A 16,886-nucleotide genomic window follows, 5' to 3' on the forward strand; every position below is an offset into this window, starting at 1 on the left:
TCCCCGCGCCCCGCCCGCCCCGCCCGCGCCACCGTTCTCCGGCGCTGCGTCCGTCACCGCGGGGCCGGGCCGGTGCACCGGGCGGGACTACAGCTCCCGGCGGCCCGCGCTGCCCGCCCCTCCCCGCCCCTGCCGCAGAGCCGGGCGGGCCTCGCTCCCGGTGCAGGTGGCCGGGCCTCAGCGGACGCCCCGGAGTCCGGTAAGAGCGTGGCACCATCCTCCCCACCCCGCTCCGTCAGCCCCCGGCGCCGCCTCGGCGGCCTCGCTCCCTCCCCGCGGGCGGCCCCGCGGGCTCCCCATCAGGCGCCGCGGCCCTGCGGGCGGCACCAGGGTTCCTCCGCTCCGCCGGTCTCCGCATGAGGTACCGGGGCTCCTCGTGGGGCACCGTGGCAAGCGCCGGGATCCCTCCGTCCCCCGGTCTCCCCACGAGCGCGCCGCGGGCCCTGGCCCGCCGAGAGCGGCTGTGCCCGGGCGCTTCCGGGGCCTGGCGGGGTTGGGTGGCGGGGCCTGGCTGAATCCCGGTGCGGGGCCCTCCCTGCCCTTCTGCCTCGGGTGATGGGGCTGGACAGCGCTGCTCGACCTCCCTGCCGGGGTCCCCAGGGGGGTGACACGGGGGTCCCTGCCCTGGGCAGGTGGGGGACAGGTGCCTGCCCAGGTGCCATTGACGGTGGGGCTTCTCACAGCCCGGCCACCTGCCCCTTGTCCCCCTGGGACCCGCTCCTCGGGCTCGGTGCTCCCCGGGTGGGTCCCCGCTCTTTGCCTCGGTGTCTGCTGGCTGTGAGCTACAGGCATGGCTTCGTTTCCTCTGTGCTGATGCAGCTGGACAAGACCTGAATCTGTTACGCAGGGCTGGAGGTCTCTGGCAGCAACACACCGGGTATCTCTCGGGAATCCCTCCCCGGGTATCTCTCGGGAATCCCTCCCCGGGTATCTCCGTAGGAGGCACCGGGATGCCGAAGTGAGGTGGAGATAGGAGCAGAGGATAACAGGGGCTTGCCTGAGCCTGCCTTGCCTTCAAGCCGGAGATTAAGCCCTTTGCTGCCCACACAGAGTGGGGCTCCCCCGCTGCTGCCTCTCCACCTCTGGCTGGTGTGAGGCTGTAACCGAGGGCCCAGGTCCCAGCTGAGGCACAGTAGTTTGATGGTGAAGTAAAAATTGCCCTGTGTAAGTGCAGAGAGAGGCTCCCAGGCAAAAGCACAGTGAGTCCTGTCCCTAAAAGGCAGAGGGACAGTGTTGTGTGACATCACATCTGGGAGTAGGTGTTTGGTGGGGAGTGTTCAGAGGTCACTGGCACAAGGGGGAATCTCAGGGTAAGGGCTGTGGGTGGGAAAATGTCTCCAGGTGTCCCCCTGGGAGTGGCGTCTTGTGCTCTGATGCATCCCAGCCTGCTGCTGGTGGCACAGCTCAGAGGTGGGACAGCCAAGGAACAAGATGTGAGCATGTGGCACTGCCTTGGCTCCCACCCTGCCAGCGTCTGGTATCAAATCCACAGACGCTCCTTGGATCTGGGGGGCTGCACAGAGCAGAGGGAAAGCCACAAGTGTGGCTGTGGCTCCCAGCACCACCAGTTGTACAAGAGCCCATGCAGGGCTTCCAGCTTCAGAGCAGCAAATCAATCTTCAAGAGGGAAATGATGCAAATGTTTCCTTCCTTTTGGCCTGTGTCCATGCCAGGAAGGGCCAGTTTTATCTAGGAGCTGTGAGGGTCACATCTCTGTCATTTTCCTCCTCCCATTGCTATTGCCTGAAAAGAGCCATTGCTACCTCACCATCTCTGAGTCTCAGAGCTACTTCTGGAGTGTGTCTGGGATGGGGACGGGGATGCTGTTTTGGAGGGACAAGTACCAGAGTCACTGTCCCCAGGGAATGGGACAGGGGCCTGGGCACTCCTGGCAGCAGCGACAGCCCTTGTTCTGCCCACTCCAGCCTGGCCTCATCCCTGACCTGCTCTGGCAGTGTCTCCAGCCTACCCAGGCCAGGAAACTGCCTGCCAACATGAGGGTTTGCAAACACAAGCAGAGCTCAAAGAACAGAGTTTCCTGATGCTGTCTGAGCTGTGTTCTGGAGCACATGAAGCTGTGCTCTTCCAACAGCTGTGATGGCTGTCCTGGAGCCAGGCATGCAGGAGAGCTCATGCTCGAGGCCTGGGAGACTCTGGATTTTGAGGACGGAGGGATTCTGGGGTAGAATGGAGGCTTCCAATCATCTGTACACAGCCTCCTGCCATGACTTTGCTCACACATCCATGGGAGTGACTTTATCCTGCATCTCATGTTGCTGGGGCGTGGCCAGACCCCTGGCTGGTGTGCAGGATGTGGCTCCCCAGGTGGGAATGGCTGTGCTCTCGTGCTCATGGCTCAATTGGAGGCCACCTCCAGGGTCAGATAAAGTTACATCTCTGGGCTGCTGGGTTACATCCTCACTGCCAGGAGGACTGATGACTCAGGGACCTCATCCAGGAAATTGGGGGCTGCTCAGGCATCCCACGCCCATGGGATTGTTATCACCAGGTCCAGGGTGCGTGGGTTGATGGCCATGGTTTCTCTCTCCCTGCAGGCCACAATGCTGCGTTTGGCTGCTTTTGCAGCTGTGCTGCTGTTCCTCAGGGTCACTCTGGAACTGTCCTGGATCCAGGCCATCCCTGCTCTCTTCATCTTCTACCTGGCATCTGGTGGATGGGAATTCTTCCTCATATTCCTCAAGACATTACCAAGGGACGTCAGGTAGGTGTGCTGGCTGGGATGGTCCAGCCATCCACCCCTGGCCCTCTGCTCTGCCCTGGTGTGTGTGTATGTGTGAGCACAGTCCCTGACTCCCTGCACAGCCTGGGTTTCTGCTGGCACCTTGCCTGGCTGGAAGGAGATCTCCCTCTGCCGTGTCCAGGTGACTCCGAACTCACGGGCAGACTTTTCCCAAGAAGGATAGATTTCAGCTGAGCTGAAATCAAAGTCAAAGTCTATTGACTGTCCTTGTACTTCACCCTGTCCCTAAAGCTGCTGGCGTAGCACCAGGTCCCTGTGCAGAGTTTGTTCCGAGTTGGTATCAGGCTGTGCCAGCTCCTGGCAAGGATATGGGGGGGAGGGAGTGTGATACCTCTTGGAGAGCACTCGAGGCTCAGAAATGCCCTTTTGATCAGGGACATCCCTGTCTGCAGACTTCCAAACACATCTCTCCCTGGCCTCCATCAGTCCCTGGCTATGAGCCTCTCTGCAGATGTGTTCTGCCTATGTGCCCACTGCTCAGGGGAGCACGCAGAGCCGCTGCTGACCTCGAGTGGGGTCTGGTGTAAGTGCTGGGCTCTTGCAGCTCCTCAGAAGGTCCTTGTGCTGTGCTGGCTTTGCTGAGGAAGTGATTTTGCAGGGGTCACTGAGCAGCTGCCCTCTTGCTCCCCTTCCTTTGGCAGCACGGGGCTGGTCCTGTTGCGGGTGAAGTGGCAGGTATGGAGGCACATGAGGGAGAAGAACACCATCGCCAAGATCTTCCAGAAGACCGCAAGGAAGTATCCAGAGAAGACAGCGCTGATCTTCCAAGGCACGGGCGAGAGCTGGACCTTCCGTCAGCTGGACGAGTACTCCAACCAGGTGGCCAATTTCTTCTACGGCCAGGGCTTCCGCTCAGGGGACGTGGTGGCGCTTTTCATGGAGTCCCGCAATCAGTACGTGGGGCTGTGGCTCGGCCTGGCCAAGATCGGCGTGGAGACGGCCCTGGTGAATTCCCACCTGCGCCTGGACGCCCTGCTGCACTGCATCACCATCTCCAGCTCCAAAGCTGTGGTTTTTGGGGTGGAGATGATAGAAGGTGAGGTGCTGGCAGATGTTTTGGGAGCGCTTTGGAGTGGAGGGAGGCGTGTCTAGTCACTGGGTTCAGTGTTCCTTTCCTGCCCACCACAGAACAGAGATCTGGAAGAGAATGGACAGTTGAATCATCCAGGAATTAGATTTGTGTTTGGATTTTTTTGTTTGGTTAGTTTTGATTCCTTTGGACACTGGGCAGGATCTGGAGTGCAGTGCTGTCTCAATCCCAAGCAGGTCAGCCTGGGTATGAGGATCTTCCTTGTGTCTCTCCAGTCCATTCCCAGCATGGAGACCTGGGTTGGACTGGGCCTGCCCCACTGCGCAGAAGGAACCTCCCCTTGCTCTCCATGGCTGTTGCTACATCCTTGCAGCACCTTGGCTCCAGTTCCTTGTGTATTTCAGCCCACACCTCTGAGGTTGAAGGTGTCAACAGACCTCTTGGCACCAAAGAGGTTTTGGATGGGGGAAGGTGGAAAACAGGATCTTCTGGTCCCTGAAGAGGTCTGGGCTGTGGCCCCAGCATCTGTTAATCGTGGGAACAACATCTGTCTGGGATGGCTGTGAGCCCTTTGGGGACTCTGCCAAGCACAGTGGGGGTACTGCTAGGTGGGGCAGGGTGTCCCTCAGGCTGTCTGGGAGGACAGGGGGTCTCTGTGCTGTAGCCACCCTGCTGCTTTTCTCCAGCTCCCCTCTTTACTTTCTCAGCAATTCAGGAGGTGCAGCCCTCCCTGGATAAATCCATTCATCTCTTCTGGTCTGGGGATGAAAATCCTAAATCTGTGCTCCCTGGTGCAAAACACTTGGACCCCCTCCTGCAGATGGCCCAGCGACACCAGCCAGCTCCCCCTGCTAAAGGCTTTCTTGGTATGTACTCAGCTCTTGGGGCCAGACACAAGAGGTGGTGGTGATTTTGAGGGTCAGCTGGTTACAACTCTGGCAAGACTGCTGGGGATGGTGATGGCAAGGGGTGTTTGGGATGGGTCTTACTCCAGTGTTGGAAGCCCAGCCCTGTGTGGAGCAGTATCCTGTCATACCCTCCGTGTGTCCAACAAACCTGGGTTGATCCTAGGATGTTCTTGGAGCTGTTACATGAGAGCTTTGGCTCAGCTGGCAAGAGTAGAGTGTTTAAATTTTGATTGTCCCTCTCTCCTGGTTCTGCCTGGTTCCTGGTCACATTCCCAACCCTTAGATTGGAAATGTGACCCTGTCTCCTCATTGCTCCCCAGATAAACTCTTCTACATCTACACCTCTGGCACGACGGGGCTACCCAAGGCTGCCATTGTGGTGAACTGCCGGTAAGGCTGTGACAGGGGCTCAGGGAGCATGGGGCTGAGCTCTGCCCTCTCCTAGCACAGCACCCCTGACCCTGCTCCTGACATGCCTTTTCACCCTCCCCTCAGGTACTTCCGCATGTCCAGCTTGGTTTTTTACGGTTTTCGGATGAGGTCCGATGATGTGATCTACGACTGCCTCCCGCTCTACCACGCTGCAGGTAACGTGTGCCATACAGAGCATCCTGGGACTGACTCTTCCCTCAGCCAAGCCCAGGGCTCAGGCTGGAGGCTGGTGTGGCTGTGATCTCCATGTTAAGGAGGATGAGACTGCTGCTTGCAGTGTGTGACTGAGGCCTTTTCTGCTTTTCCCCTGGAAGCCAAGAATCGATCTGGCTGACCTTTGGAGCAGGGAGTGTGTGGGGAGGGCGTTATCCTACCCTGATTTTGGAATACCTGTTCCTTATTGCTGCTCCCTGTGGAAAGTAAGGGGGGAAAGTCTAGGGGCAGGGGAAGCAGTGCCTGCCTGGCTGAGACATGCTGGGGTATTTAAGTGCAAAGTGCTGCCCTACATGTTACTGCCATGTGTCTCCTCCCTTGTGCCTGTGGCCCTGGAGGCTTTGGCTGGGCAAACCCCCACTGCTGTGAGCCAGCCATGGCCTCTGCCTTGCCCTGCCGGTTCTTTCCTTGGGTGGGCTGCGCTGGAGGTGTTTGGGGGCTGAGGGTTTTCCTGGCTGCTTCTCTGCAGGGAACATCGTGGGCATTGGGCAGTGCCTGCTGCAGGGCATGACGGTTGTCATCCGCAAGAAGTTCTCAGCCTCACACTTTTGGGAGGACTGTGTGAAATACAACTGCACGGTGAGGCTGTGAGGCAAGGGGCCAATGGGGAGTGGGCAGGAAGCCTGGGGGTCTGTGCCAGGGAGAGAGCTCTCTATGGGGAGAGCCCAGCTGCTGGAAGTGGAGGAGGCCTGGATCGGTTCTGTCTGTCCAAACCACCTTTCATGGTGGTGGGGCTGTGTCCTTCCCACCTGGGCTGGTAGCTTCACATGTCCTTCTCATGTTCCAGCATTAGCCAGAAGATAGTGGATGGGTTTCACAGCCTAGAGAGGTGGGTTAGCCAGGGAAGGACAGGCTGGACGAGTTAGCAGAACTTCTCTTTTCTACTGCAGCCTCTTTAGCAAACTTTGGGTGTGTTGTGCCATTCCTTCCTGCCCTGAAGCAGCCTCAGAGAACCCAGGGCTTGGCAGAGGGATCCTAGTGAGTGTTTCCTCTGTGTTGCTCCCAGATTGTGCAGTACATCGGGGAGATCTGCCGCTACCTGCTGAACCAGCCGTACCAGGACACGGAGCGGCAGCACCGCGTGCGCATGGCCGTGGGCAATGGGCTGCGCGCCTCCATCTGGAGGGAGTTCATGGCCCGCTTTGGCATCCCCCAGGTGGCCGAGTTCTACGGGGCCACCGAGTGCAACTGCAGCCTGGGAAACTTTGATGGCAACGTAAGGCCCCACAATCCTCCCTCGTGTCCCAAAGGGTGACAGCTGGCCTGGGCAGGGTTGGAAACCCAAATGGGCTGTTTGCTCCATCCACCCAGAGGGGTTTTGGCTGTTGTGTGGTGCCATCTCTGTGGTGTTCTGGGAGTGTGTGAGCAGTGTGTTCAGGTGGGACAAATGTCCTTGCTACCCACAGCTCTGAGCTCTTTCTGTTCTAGGTTGGGTCATGCGGCTTCAACAGCAGGATCCTACCAAATGTGCACCCCATTGGTTTGGTGAAGGTGGATGAAGACACTATGGAGCTGATCCGGGGGCCGGATGGTGTCTGTATCAGCTGCAAACCAGGTGAGGACAACCACAGGGGTAAAATCCCCTCAGCCCAATGGGAGTGGGACTGTTTCGCAATACCTCAGGATAATTTCCCTGGATTTGTCTCTGCTCAGTTAAATCACACCAACCCCATTAGACACCCTTTTTGCCTTGGGGGCTGAGGGTGGTGGTGTTTCCCCCCTTCATCCCCTCTTCTCACTGCAGGGGAGCCGGGGCAGCTGGTGGGTCGCATTGTCAGGAGCAATCCCCTGCAGCACTTCGATGGCTACCTGAATCAGTCAGCCACCAACAAGAAAATTGCCAGGGACGTGTTTACAAAAGGGGACGCTGCCTATCTCACAGGTGAGGCCAGCAGGACCCCTCTGTCTGCTGGGAGTGGAGGAGAAAGGCACCTGTGTGGGAATGGGGACTCTGAGATGCTCCAGGGTTGCTCCTAGCCAACACCTCATGGTTTTGCCTGTTCACTGCTTTCAATAGGGGATGTCCTGGTGATGGACAAATATGGCTACATGTACTTCCGAGACCGCACCGGGGACACCTTCCGATGGAAAGGGGAGAACGTCTCCACCACGGAGGTGGAGGGAACGCTGAGCCGCATCCTCAACCTGACGGACGTGGTGGTGTATGGTGTGGAGATCCCAGGTAGCTGAGAGGGAAGTGGACAATCAGGAGAGGCAAGCAGGCCTCCAACACTTAGGTGTGAACATGTCCTGCATGTCCAGATTGATGAGGGTAGGCTGAGGCTCCCTGTGGGCAAGCTGGGAAGAGGCCACAAGGAGTGTGGCTAGCAGGAACCAGAGGGTTTCCTCACTCTCTCAAGCTTTGTTCTGATTCTGGCTGGTTTGTAAGGACCCTGTGTCCTCTCTGGCCATGATTGTGACTGCAGGGTGTCACTGGTAGCCCTGGCCACAGGGTGATGACACAGCAGTGACACAGCTGGACGTGCCAGCGCTTCAGTACAAAGCAGGGTCTTGCTGGTGCAGGGCAGAGGGGAGATGATGCTACAGGGACAGTGTGTCTGAGTGCTCTTCATTCTCTGCCTCTTAGGGGTTGAAGGGAGGGCAGGAATGGCAGCCATCGCTGACCCAGAGAACTCCTGTGACCTAGAAGACTTTTCCAGCAAGCTGAAAAAGGCCCTGCCAGTGTACGCACGTCCCGTCTTCCTGCGGTTCCTGCACGAAGTCTCCAAGACAAGTGAGCCATGGCATGCACACTCACACTGGACATGGAGCTGGGGGAGCTGGGAGGGGAAAACCTGGTTACACCCTCTGTAGGGTGGGGATGAAGCCTCTCTGCCCCACAGAGTGTCCAGTTCCTCAGGTGGTTTTGAGGCATGGGGACACAAGGCTGGGTCTGGGGCTGCACAAGTGTGGTGGGGATGGAAGTGTGTGTGGCTAGTGAGCCCTTACTCCTCCTTCTCTCCCCACTTCAGGCACTTACAAGTTCCAGAAGATGGAGCTGCGGAAGCAGGGCTTTGACCCTGCACTGGTGAAGGACAGGTTGTATTTTCTGGACTCCAGGGAAGGCTGTTACCTGCCACTGGACCAGGCAGCGTTCAGCAGAATCCAGTCCGGAGACCAGAAGCTGTAATTGGTGGGGCTCAAGCCAGGCACCTCCCAAATCCTGCTGGGGACAGGGGGCAAGGCAGGCACTGGGGAAGGAAAAGTTCACAGAGTGACATAAAAGGCACACTAGAGATTTTATTTGACAAGTTTTACAGATAAGGGTTTGGGAGGAACACAGGGGATTGAGGGGAGGGGGATGGTCACATACCAAAGCATTGACTCATTATGGCTTTATTTTCTGCTTGATACAGTTGTGGTGGTCCCATGCCATGGGAGGGGCAGGGCCCTGGGTAGTTGAGGAGGGGTGGGGGTGCCCCTGCCGTTCCACTTTGCTTTTCCTGTCTTTCCCTACCTTTTCCTGCCTGCAGCCACCCTTCCTTGTGAAGGCCATGAAGGGACCGGTGCTGGGCTCTTCCCCACTTCTCTACCAAGCAGCCAGCTTCTCCTTGGCACAGGGACCCAGTTGGCAGAGGGAAGGTGGGTGCCAGGCGCAGCCCCTTCCCTCTGTTCGGCCTTGCTGGTGTTTTGTGTCTGCGGTGAATCAGGGGAGCAGGGTAGTGTTGGGCTCAGGAGGGGGACAGAGGTGTGTTTCTGCCATGCCATCTCTCTCCTGGGCATGACATTTCTATTTTTCACAATTACACGCACATTATATTATATTATATCTATATATATGTGTGTGTGTGTGTGTATATACATATATATATATATAATACACGCTGACTTTTTTTTTTTTCAATCTTAATTTATTGTCCGTACTTTTGAATGTGTCTCGGGTTTGTGCAGTAGGTGGAGGGATAGCCCAGACCTGTCCTCTCTTGGAGAATCCTTTTCTCTCACAGGGAGGTGGGATGCTCATCTGGGACTGATTCTCCTCTTCCAGCGTGGGTGCAACTGTAAATGTCCTTGTGGCCTTGCTCCATGGTGGAGGACATGAGCAAATCCCACTATCTTGTGGACACTTCTCTGGGTCTTCCATCTTTTGTGGATGCAGCATTGTTTTTTGGACCTTCTTCTTTGCAAAAAGCAAGTGGGAGAGTGGGAAGAAGGGCCGAGTTTGCCTTTGCTTAGATGTACTCAGGAGGTAACTTGTCAGGGGAGAGAACATCCTCTGGAGGGTGGCCTCTGTGAGAGCCTCTGTGCATCCCTTCCCAAAAGATGTGCTCTGCATCCCTTCCCAAAAGAGCCCTCCCTGTCTCCAGCACCAGAGCAGGGCCCTGAACTGAAATGTCTGTGTGAAACACCTGACTTGTGCTATGTGAATTCCCCATGTTGTGTCTGATATGAAACAGCCTCAGCTGCAATGTTCAATTCGAGTTCTCAGAAAACAAGCAGAAATTTCTCTTCCAGAGAAAACTCTGGGTTGGGTTGTTTTTGGGGGTTTTTTTTGTTTTATTTTTTGGGGTTTTTTTGTTTGTTTGGTTGGTTTGGTTTTTTTTTTTTTAATAATTTGTTTTTATGCTTTTAGCAGGGTTACTCCTTAAAACGACATCTGTCTTTTGTGAGGGCAGGGTGTGTCTGCTCTTCTAGCTGTGCTTCCACACCAACGTACCTGCCTGCCTCAGTCCGTCCTGGTCTCACAATTAAACACAAGTATGGGTCTATGCTGCTGTTTCCTACCTCTTCCTTGTACAGTCCTGCTTTGTGAGGGAAGGTGGGGGACTTTGCTGGTTTGGGAACTGCCACTCCAGAGCATCACCTCCCTGTGTGCATTTTGGCTCATCTTAGAGCAGGGGGAACAAGCCCCTTGCTGCTGGGTTTAGTGACTGTGTGAACACAACATGTTGATCAGACCCTCCCCAGTTTCCTCCACTAACTCTCCATTGCCATCCCAGTTTGTTCTGGCCCAGTTCTCCCTGTTTACCCTTGGACATGTGGCTCTTCCACCCCTCTCCTGTTCTCTATTTCCTCTTCCTGCTGCTTCTCTCTGTGTTTGTCCATGCTGAACTTCCCAGCTCATTTCTGCCCTTGCAGACAAGTTTTTTGGTAGCCATTCCACTTCCCTTGCTGCCAGAACCATCTTTTACACCTTCTGCATGCAACCCTGGTGATAGGAGAACCTGGCTCCTTCTTGGTATGGGGCTGCCAGGGACAAATGTCTTCCACGAACCTGAGTGAAATGTGTTGCCTGGTGAACCACACCATAAGAGTGTTGGAAATTTGCATCCTTTATATATCAACTTCACCTTTTGACATGTTCAAATGGGTGTCTTCTCCAGCATCTCTAAGCTGAAAGCATAAATTTTAGTATTTCAGTCCTGTGGACACTCACATGCATCTGTCCCAAAGCAGCTGGTGGAAAACAGAGATCATCCCCACAGCCCTGCAGCATCAGGGGACTCAGCCCTCAAACAGCAGCTTTGCCACGAAATTTACCAAGGAAATTTTGCATTCAGGGATCATATTTAGGGGCCGGGGAGCTGGTGCAGGGAGTGCAGCACTCCATAGGTGCTCTGCTCCCACCTGCGGGCTCTGTTCCGCTCGCAGCCGCCGGAGGAGGGCAGGCTGGGCTCGGCAAACGCCTCCCCTCGGGGGGACACGCTCCGGGGCTGTCACAGCCCCCGTGTGCCGCTCAGAGCCCTGCAAGCGCGGCATGTTGGAGTGGGAGGGTACCCACGCAGGGTGGGGGCCTGAGCTGGAGAGGAAGTTTTGGATACAGATGATGGTGCTGGGTGTGAGACCGGTGGCAGTCCCAGGCACTGCTGTGCACTGTGCCCGGCCTCCTGGCTGGAGACTGTGCCTGATGGAGACTTGGGCAGCAGCCAGGTCACCGAGCTGTGCCAGGGGGGTGGTGGGCAGCAACCTGAACCACCAGGCCTCATCCTGCTAAAGGCAGTGAGGAAAAGCTTGGCCACCCTGAAGTCAGATCTGGGGGTGCTCGTCTGGAGATGGGTGGTTTGGAGTGGTAGAGGGGGATACAGGGGGATTGTACTCCCTCCCTGCAGGAGATGGCTGTGGTGAAGAAAGAGGGGTTGCAGGGGAAAACTCAACACTGTGTTTCTGTCTGTCTGAGAGCAGGGTAGGTTAAAAAAACCTACCAAAGGAAATTTATGCATTCAGGGCACTGCCTGTTAAATGCAGATGTGAATAGCTTTGGAAGCTTATGGAAATATGGCTGTTACTTGTTTGCTGGTGAGCCCATACAAATGGAGACTGGCTTGAGTTGCTGGGTTTTGGAGATGGATGGGAATTATAGGCCTGTGAGAGGAGCATGATGTAGCCCTTGCTGGTGCCAACACAAGTCAGGAGCTGGGCCTGGCTGGAGCATAGGCAAGAGCTCACCCCAAGCCCTGTATTTTGGGCTGGCTGTGAGGAGGGGGAGATGCACAGTTCAGGCAAGAGGAGCAGGATGAGGCCCCCCCGAGGTGAGAGCTCCTGCTCTGGGGAGATGGGAGGTGCTTTGTCACTGGGAAGGAGCTCAGCAGATATCACAGAGGGCTCTGATACTCAGCCCATCAATAGCAGAGACCTGGAGGGCTGTGTGTGCACATGCCACACACACCTCTGTGCCAGAGCATGCCCCAGGGAGAGGGGAGCCCCAGGGAGGTGTGTTCACAGCCCTGAGCTATGCTCAAAGGAGCCCCCCTGTGCAGCAAGGCTGGTGTGGGGAGGTTGGTCCCCTCTGGAGATCTGGTGCCTGGGGACCATTCACCATTGGCACTGTTTGTCCTGACTGAGGAGGGTTGTGTGCACTTGGCAGTGCTTCAGGATTCCCTGAAACACCCAGCTACACCAGTCAGAGGTTTTCCGCTGGCTGTCAGCTTTGGCTTGAAATCCTGGGGCCTTTCTAAAGTCCCAGCTCCTCTGGAAAAAATGAAGTTTATGTGCAAGTGTCCCTGCAGCTCTTGGCCCAGAAATGTAAGTGCAGGTGTGGTGCTGAGCCTGGGATCAATGCTGAGACACAACACTTCCAGCAGAGAAGTATTTGGAATGAAGTAGCCAGTGTTTAATCATAGTCTGATTTTTAAAATATCTTTTTATTTGTGCAGTTTTAAGGAGGAGGCTAATTGAATCCTCTATGATTAGAGACACCTTGTGAGACATCCCTCCCCTTTGATCAACGCGCTAGTCTGGCTCAACAGCTGCATGTAGATAAAAGTCCTATACATAAAGTACGAGGTATTGTTCTGTTTTAATTAAAACACTTAAAATTCTGTTTGCATGAGGTTAAGAAAACATTAAAATCCTTTCCAGAGTTATTATCAAACTGCTAATTTAAGCAAAGCCAAAGAGCTTTACAAACTAAATGTACTTTTCCCCATGGAGATGACTGCTTCTCCCAGACCCTGTGTCCTGGACAGTGACAAAATATCAAGACAAAAAATGTGGCAACTTTTTTTCTGGTCTGCTCTAGGTCCAGCCCAGCCAGGGCATGCTTAGTGTGCAAAACTGGAGTGTATTTTAGCCTTAATGCAGATGGGGGCTTTGCAAGTTGCTCACAATCTTTCTGGGTGAAATTAATTTCTGCTGCCGAGAAAGTCTGTGACAATCTTAAACACTGCATCTCTCCAGCCTCCTCCTGCCACTCTTGGTGTGCCAGAGCCTTCCCAAACAATGACAGCTGCCTGCTCCTCTGCACTAAGGGGAGCTGGCTTTGCCTTTAAGCAGTGACAGGGAAATATTCTGGACTAAAGAAGAGACTATCCTTTGGTGCACTCTTTAGAAATGGAAATACTTGATTCCCCTGAGTGGTTCCAGTGTAACCAGGAGCAGAGCCAGGAGTGGCTTCTCCCTCTCCAGTTTGAAGGGACTGTGTGGCCAGGGATTCCACCAAAATGATGGTTTGTGAATGTCTCATCATGCTGTGTGAGAGGAAAGGGACAGCAGCTTTCCTTCCCAAAGCAGAGAGTCTTCACAAGGGAAGAGAATGTCCTTAGGGCTGTTTGCTGCTGAGCTCCTGGACAGCACAGGATGGCTGGACTGTGCAGCTGAGTGAGGCTCAGGGAGCAGGGATGGGCTCTGCTTTGCCTTTTTTGAGCCTGGCCCATTTCAGTGGCAAATCCCACCTTCCAAGTAACCTTGGATTTGATCTGCTTTTCTCCTGGCTCATTACAAATCCACACATAGGCACTAAATCATGGCAGGCCCGGCTCTGGGGGAGCTTTGGGCAGTGGAGATCGCGCAGTACAGGCTGGCAACCCCAGGAATTGCAGGTGATGGTGATGCTATCCAAGTCCAGAACGTATTCCTGCTCAGGATGTGGGTCACTGCCCAGATCTTCCCTGATCCCTGACAGATATTCCCAGGCTTGTGAAGTGGGATATGACCCTTCCTGTTACAGCCCTGCCTTCCTCTAGTCCCATCCCTGAGGGTGCAGTGCGGCCTCCCAGGGCCCCCAGCATCCCGGGCAGGATTTGTGGCCTGATCCTGCCCTGGAGGTGACACCTCCCAGGACCTGCCCGGGACTGTGCCAGGGGCCCCGAGGAAGTGAGGGCAGCCAGAGCCTTCCTCCTGCCCCCGGCCATGCGAGTGGCTCGGCCGCAGGAAGAGGCTAACAGCGGCGGGCGAGCCACCCCCTCAGCTTTGAGTATCACTTTCAGCTATTCTGAAGGTTAAACGCCTGTTTAGAGCTCGCTATTGAAGGTAGAGCCGGGGGTGCGGCATTGTTGGGACGCCCTCCCGCTTTGTCTGGCCGCTTTGAGGGATGCCCTGAATGGGAAGCGGCCCCCAGCCCAGCACCCCGGCAGAAGGGCTCCCGGGGGAGAGCCGCTTCCTCCCGCCCTAATGACATTCAGCCCTCCATCGGTTCAGCTCCCGCTTTCTTTCTGCTGCAGTTTAACCCGGGCACAGAGGCCGGGCTCCATCTTACTGATCTCTGCTTGACACCCAATTACCACATGAATGGCAGAGAAAGGCTGCAAAAGGCTTTAACTCCCACTGACCCTCCTTCCCCTCTGCCTGCTTCCCTCTCTCCCCGTCCTACCCCCTCGCCTTTCTCCGGCGGAGGGAGTTCAAAACTGAGACGGGGAAATCAAACAAAGCCCCGAGTAAGGAAACCCATTGTCACCGCCCCCGCGATGGCTCCCCTTTCGCCGGCCATTGTTCCCCTTGAAGTTTGACTTGCTGTGTGGAAGGATGCGAGCAGCTGTTTGCGCATTCCCCTGATGTTTTATTGAAAAATAATTGAATCGTCAGTTCGGGGCTCTCTGATAAAATGTTTCCTCGTAACGCCAGGCCCTGCTGTATTTATAAACTACGTGTCCCTCTAGAATGTGATGGTGACCTAAGACATTTCCCCCAGGATAAACCCTCAGTGGAGGAGTGGAGGTGTGTTCCTTCTGCACTCAGGGAGAGAGAGAGAAAGCAGGCAAATGGCAGGGAAAAGGACAGAAGATGGGAATGAGACAAAAGAAATTAACCCTCTCTTCATTGCCAGGCTCAATTTCCAACGTATTCCCTTTGCAGTTGGCTTTGTGGGAGGGGAATGGGAGCAGCCTCCTGCCCCAGTAACCCGGGGTTTATGTGTTTTATGTACCTGTTTATCAAACACCGTCTGTGTTTACAGCACTTCAACAATGGCAGCATTACGTTTTCTCGAGGAGATTGCATGCCTAGTTTCCCCTCCCAAACATATCCCAGAGAATTTGTGGTGTTCTGATTTCACTGTGCAGCATGGAGACAGGACTCATTCCTCTCCCAAGCACAAAATGTCCATAAAAACGTCCCCTGTATCTCATGTGGTCACTTTTTGTCCAGGACAATTGTTAACAGTAACCAGCTTTGAATGCTTGAATGAGCCAAATTGGTATTTATGATTACTGTTCCCTTTCCTGTAATTTATTTTTGCTTTTCCAGGGAGGTGCTAGCACTAAATCTGTACCATTTTGTTGTGTAAGTCAGGAATCGAGATTCTTTTAGGAGCTAGTTCTGCTTTTATTTGGCCTCATAAATGATTTCTGGGAGCAAGAATAGCTCATATAAAACCATAACTGCAAACACTGATCTGGAATCAAGATTACCAGATCCTCTGAACACAGAATACTTCACTCATTTCTGAAGTAAAGATTTTTGTTGAAGGCTTCTTTCCTCGGCTGCTTTTCCATACAATTCCATCCTGGGCCATATCTCCGAGATACTCAAAAGCTTTGGGATTTAGAGATACATAAAATCCAGCTGGAATTTTTGGATGAAGACCACGGTCAACAGCCTTATGGCTCTGCCATCACGTAACCCCGGCAGCGACGGCAGCATTCATCTGCCGAGGGACCAGCCTTTCCTGGGGCCCAGCCCAGAGAATGATCTCCTCAGAGAACAAAAGGCCATTACAAACACCACCACCTTCTGCTCCCGGGGTTAGGCGTACTCTGACCCCCGTTAGCATAAACCAAGAGCAATCTGTCTGTGTAAATTTATGCCCCTTAAACATAATGCATCATGTATATGCATAGCTATTACATTTCTATCTGCATGTGTGCACATGTACATGTATTTTTTTTTAATTCCAAACCCTCCTGAGTGGAGGGAGGGTTAAGAGGCTGCAGTTTTTCTACCAGTGCTGCCCCTGTGCAGCTCCATGTTGTGGGGGAGAAGCAGAGCCCAGCTGTCACCGCCATGGCAGCGTTGTGCCTGTGTACACGGCCCTTCTCTGGGGACAGGAGGGGAAAACAAACAGGCGACAGATGTGAGCCGCGTTGTTTAACGCTGCGCTGGGGGAGCCTCGCGCCGTGGGGTGTGCTGGCTGCCAGGGGCTGCCCGAGCACGAGGGGATGCTCAACAGCCATCTCCGATCAGAACTGCATCTCCCCGGTGCTGACAGGAGCTGTCCTTAGCATCAGCCAGCTGTTTCTGCTCCTCCACGACAATCCCGAGGAGCAGCAGGGCGGCATCACAGAATCACAGAGCTGATGTGAACAGAATTCACAGAATCTGTGAACTGCAGGGCTGGGAGGGGTTCAGTCCGACCCCCCTGCCAAGGCAGGGTCACCTGGAGCAGGTGACACAGGAACACATCCAGGTGGGCTTGGAACGTCTCCAGAGAAGGAGACTCCCCCCCTCCTTGGACACCTGTTCCAGTGCTCTGCCATCCTCAATGCACAGCAGCGCTTCCTCATGCTGAGGTAGAACTTCGTGTGCTGTAGCAGCTTTGCTGCAACGAAACACGTCTGCAGCTGCTGCCTTTGCGCAGCCCAGGTGCTCTGAGCGAGCAGGGCCCTGCGTGTGGCTCTGAGCCCGTGAGGGGAGCGCTCTGCGCGGCCGAGCCTCAACTCGGCGCAGAAATCGCTATTTTATATAATATACACCAGTGCCCAGGGGTTTTAAAATAACACCACCGGGGGCACGGGCCGCGCCGCGCCCCGGCACTGCGGGAGCTGCTCCGGGGGAGGAGGAAGAGGAGCGGGAGGAAGAGCCCCGGGAGGGCCGCGGGCAGAGACCCGAGGCGCCCTCAGCGCGGCCCGGCGGGACCGGAAATCCTCCGCGGCACTTCCGGCGCGGCAGC

The 16,886-nt window shown here is 55.2% G+C and overlaps 1 protein-coding gene across 5 annotated transcripts; it reads left to right on the top strand.

Moving 5' to 3' along the window:
- The first annotated feature begins 111 nt into the window (after positions 1-111).
- On the top strand, positions 112-10,053 carry SLC27A4 (solute carrier family 27 member 4). Of its 5 annotated transcripts, none has more exons than XR_004061227.1 (14): positions 112-199; positions 2,556-2,722; positions 3,403-3,797; positions 4,499-4,657; positions 5,020-5,089; positions 5,195-5,286; positions 5,814-5,923; positions 6,351-6,560; positions 6,773-6,899; positions 7,089-7,226; positions 7,362-7,526; positions 7,932-8,078; positions 8,317-8,926; positions 9,918-10,045. XR_004061227.1 is itself a non-coding variant. In XM_030961701.1 (14 exons), exons 2-13 carry the CDS (start codon positions 2,562-2,564, stop codon positions 8,472-8,474), a joined length of 1,932 nt encoding a protein of 643 aa, XP_030817561.1. In that variant the 5' UTR covers positions 112-199; positions 2,556-2,561; the 3' UTR covers positions 8,475-8,477; positions 8,818-10,053. The 5 variants fall into 5 exon arrangements, 3 of the variants coding, with proteins under 3 accessions (XP_030817561.1, XP_030817562.1, XP_030817560.1); XR_004061228.1 differs by having other exon boundaries at positions 9,921-10,045; XM_030961701.1 differs by having other exon boundaries at positions 8,317-8,477; positions 8,818-10,053.
- Positions 10,054-16,886: the final 6,833 nt, after the last annotated feature.

Source organism: Camarhynchus parvulus, chromosome 17, assembly GCF_901933205.1.
Source record: "Camarhynchus parvulus chromosome 17, STF_HiC, whole genome shotgun sequence".
NCBI lineage: Eukaryota > Metazoa > Chordata > Aves > Passeriformes > Thraupidae > Camarhynchus > Camarhynchus parvulus.

Coding starts and splice junctions, on each gene's coding strand:
- SLC27A4 (XM_030961700.1), top strand. CDS start 2,562: ATGCTGCGTTTGGCTGCTTTTGCAGCTGTGCTGCTGTTCCTCAGGGTC. Junction 4,658..5,019: donor CCCTGCTAAAGGCTTTCTTG/GTATGTACTCAG, acceptor ATTGCTCCCCAG/ATAAACTCTTCTACATCTAC. Junction 5,090..5,194: donor GCCATTGTGGTGAACTGCCG/GTAAGGCTGTGA, acceptor CCCTCCCCTCAG/GTACTTCCGCATGTCCAGCT.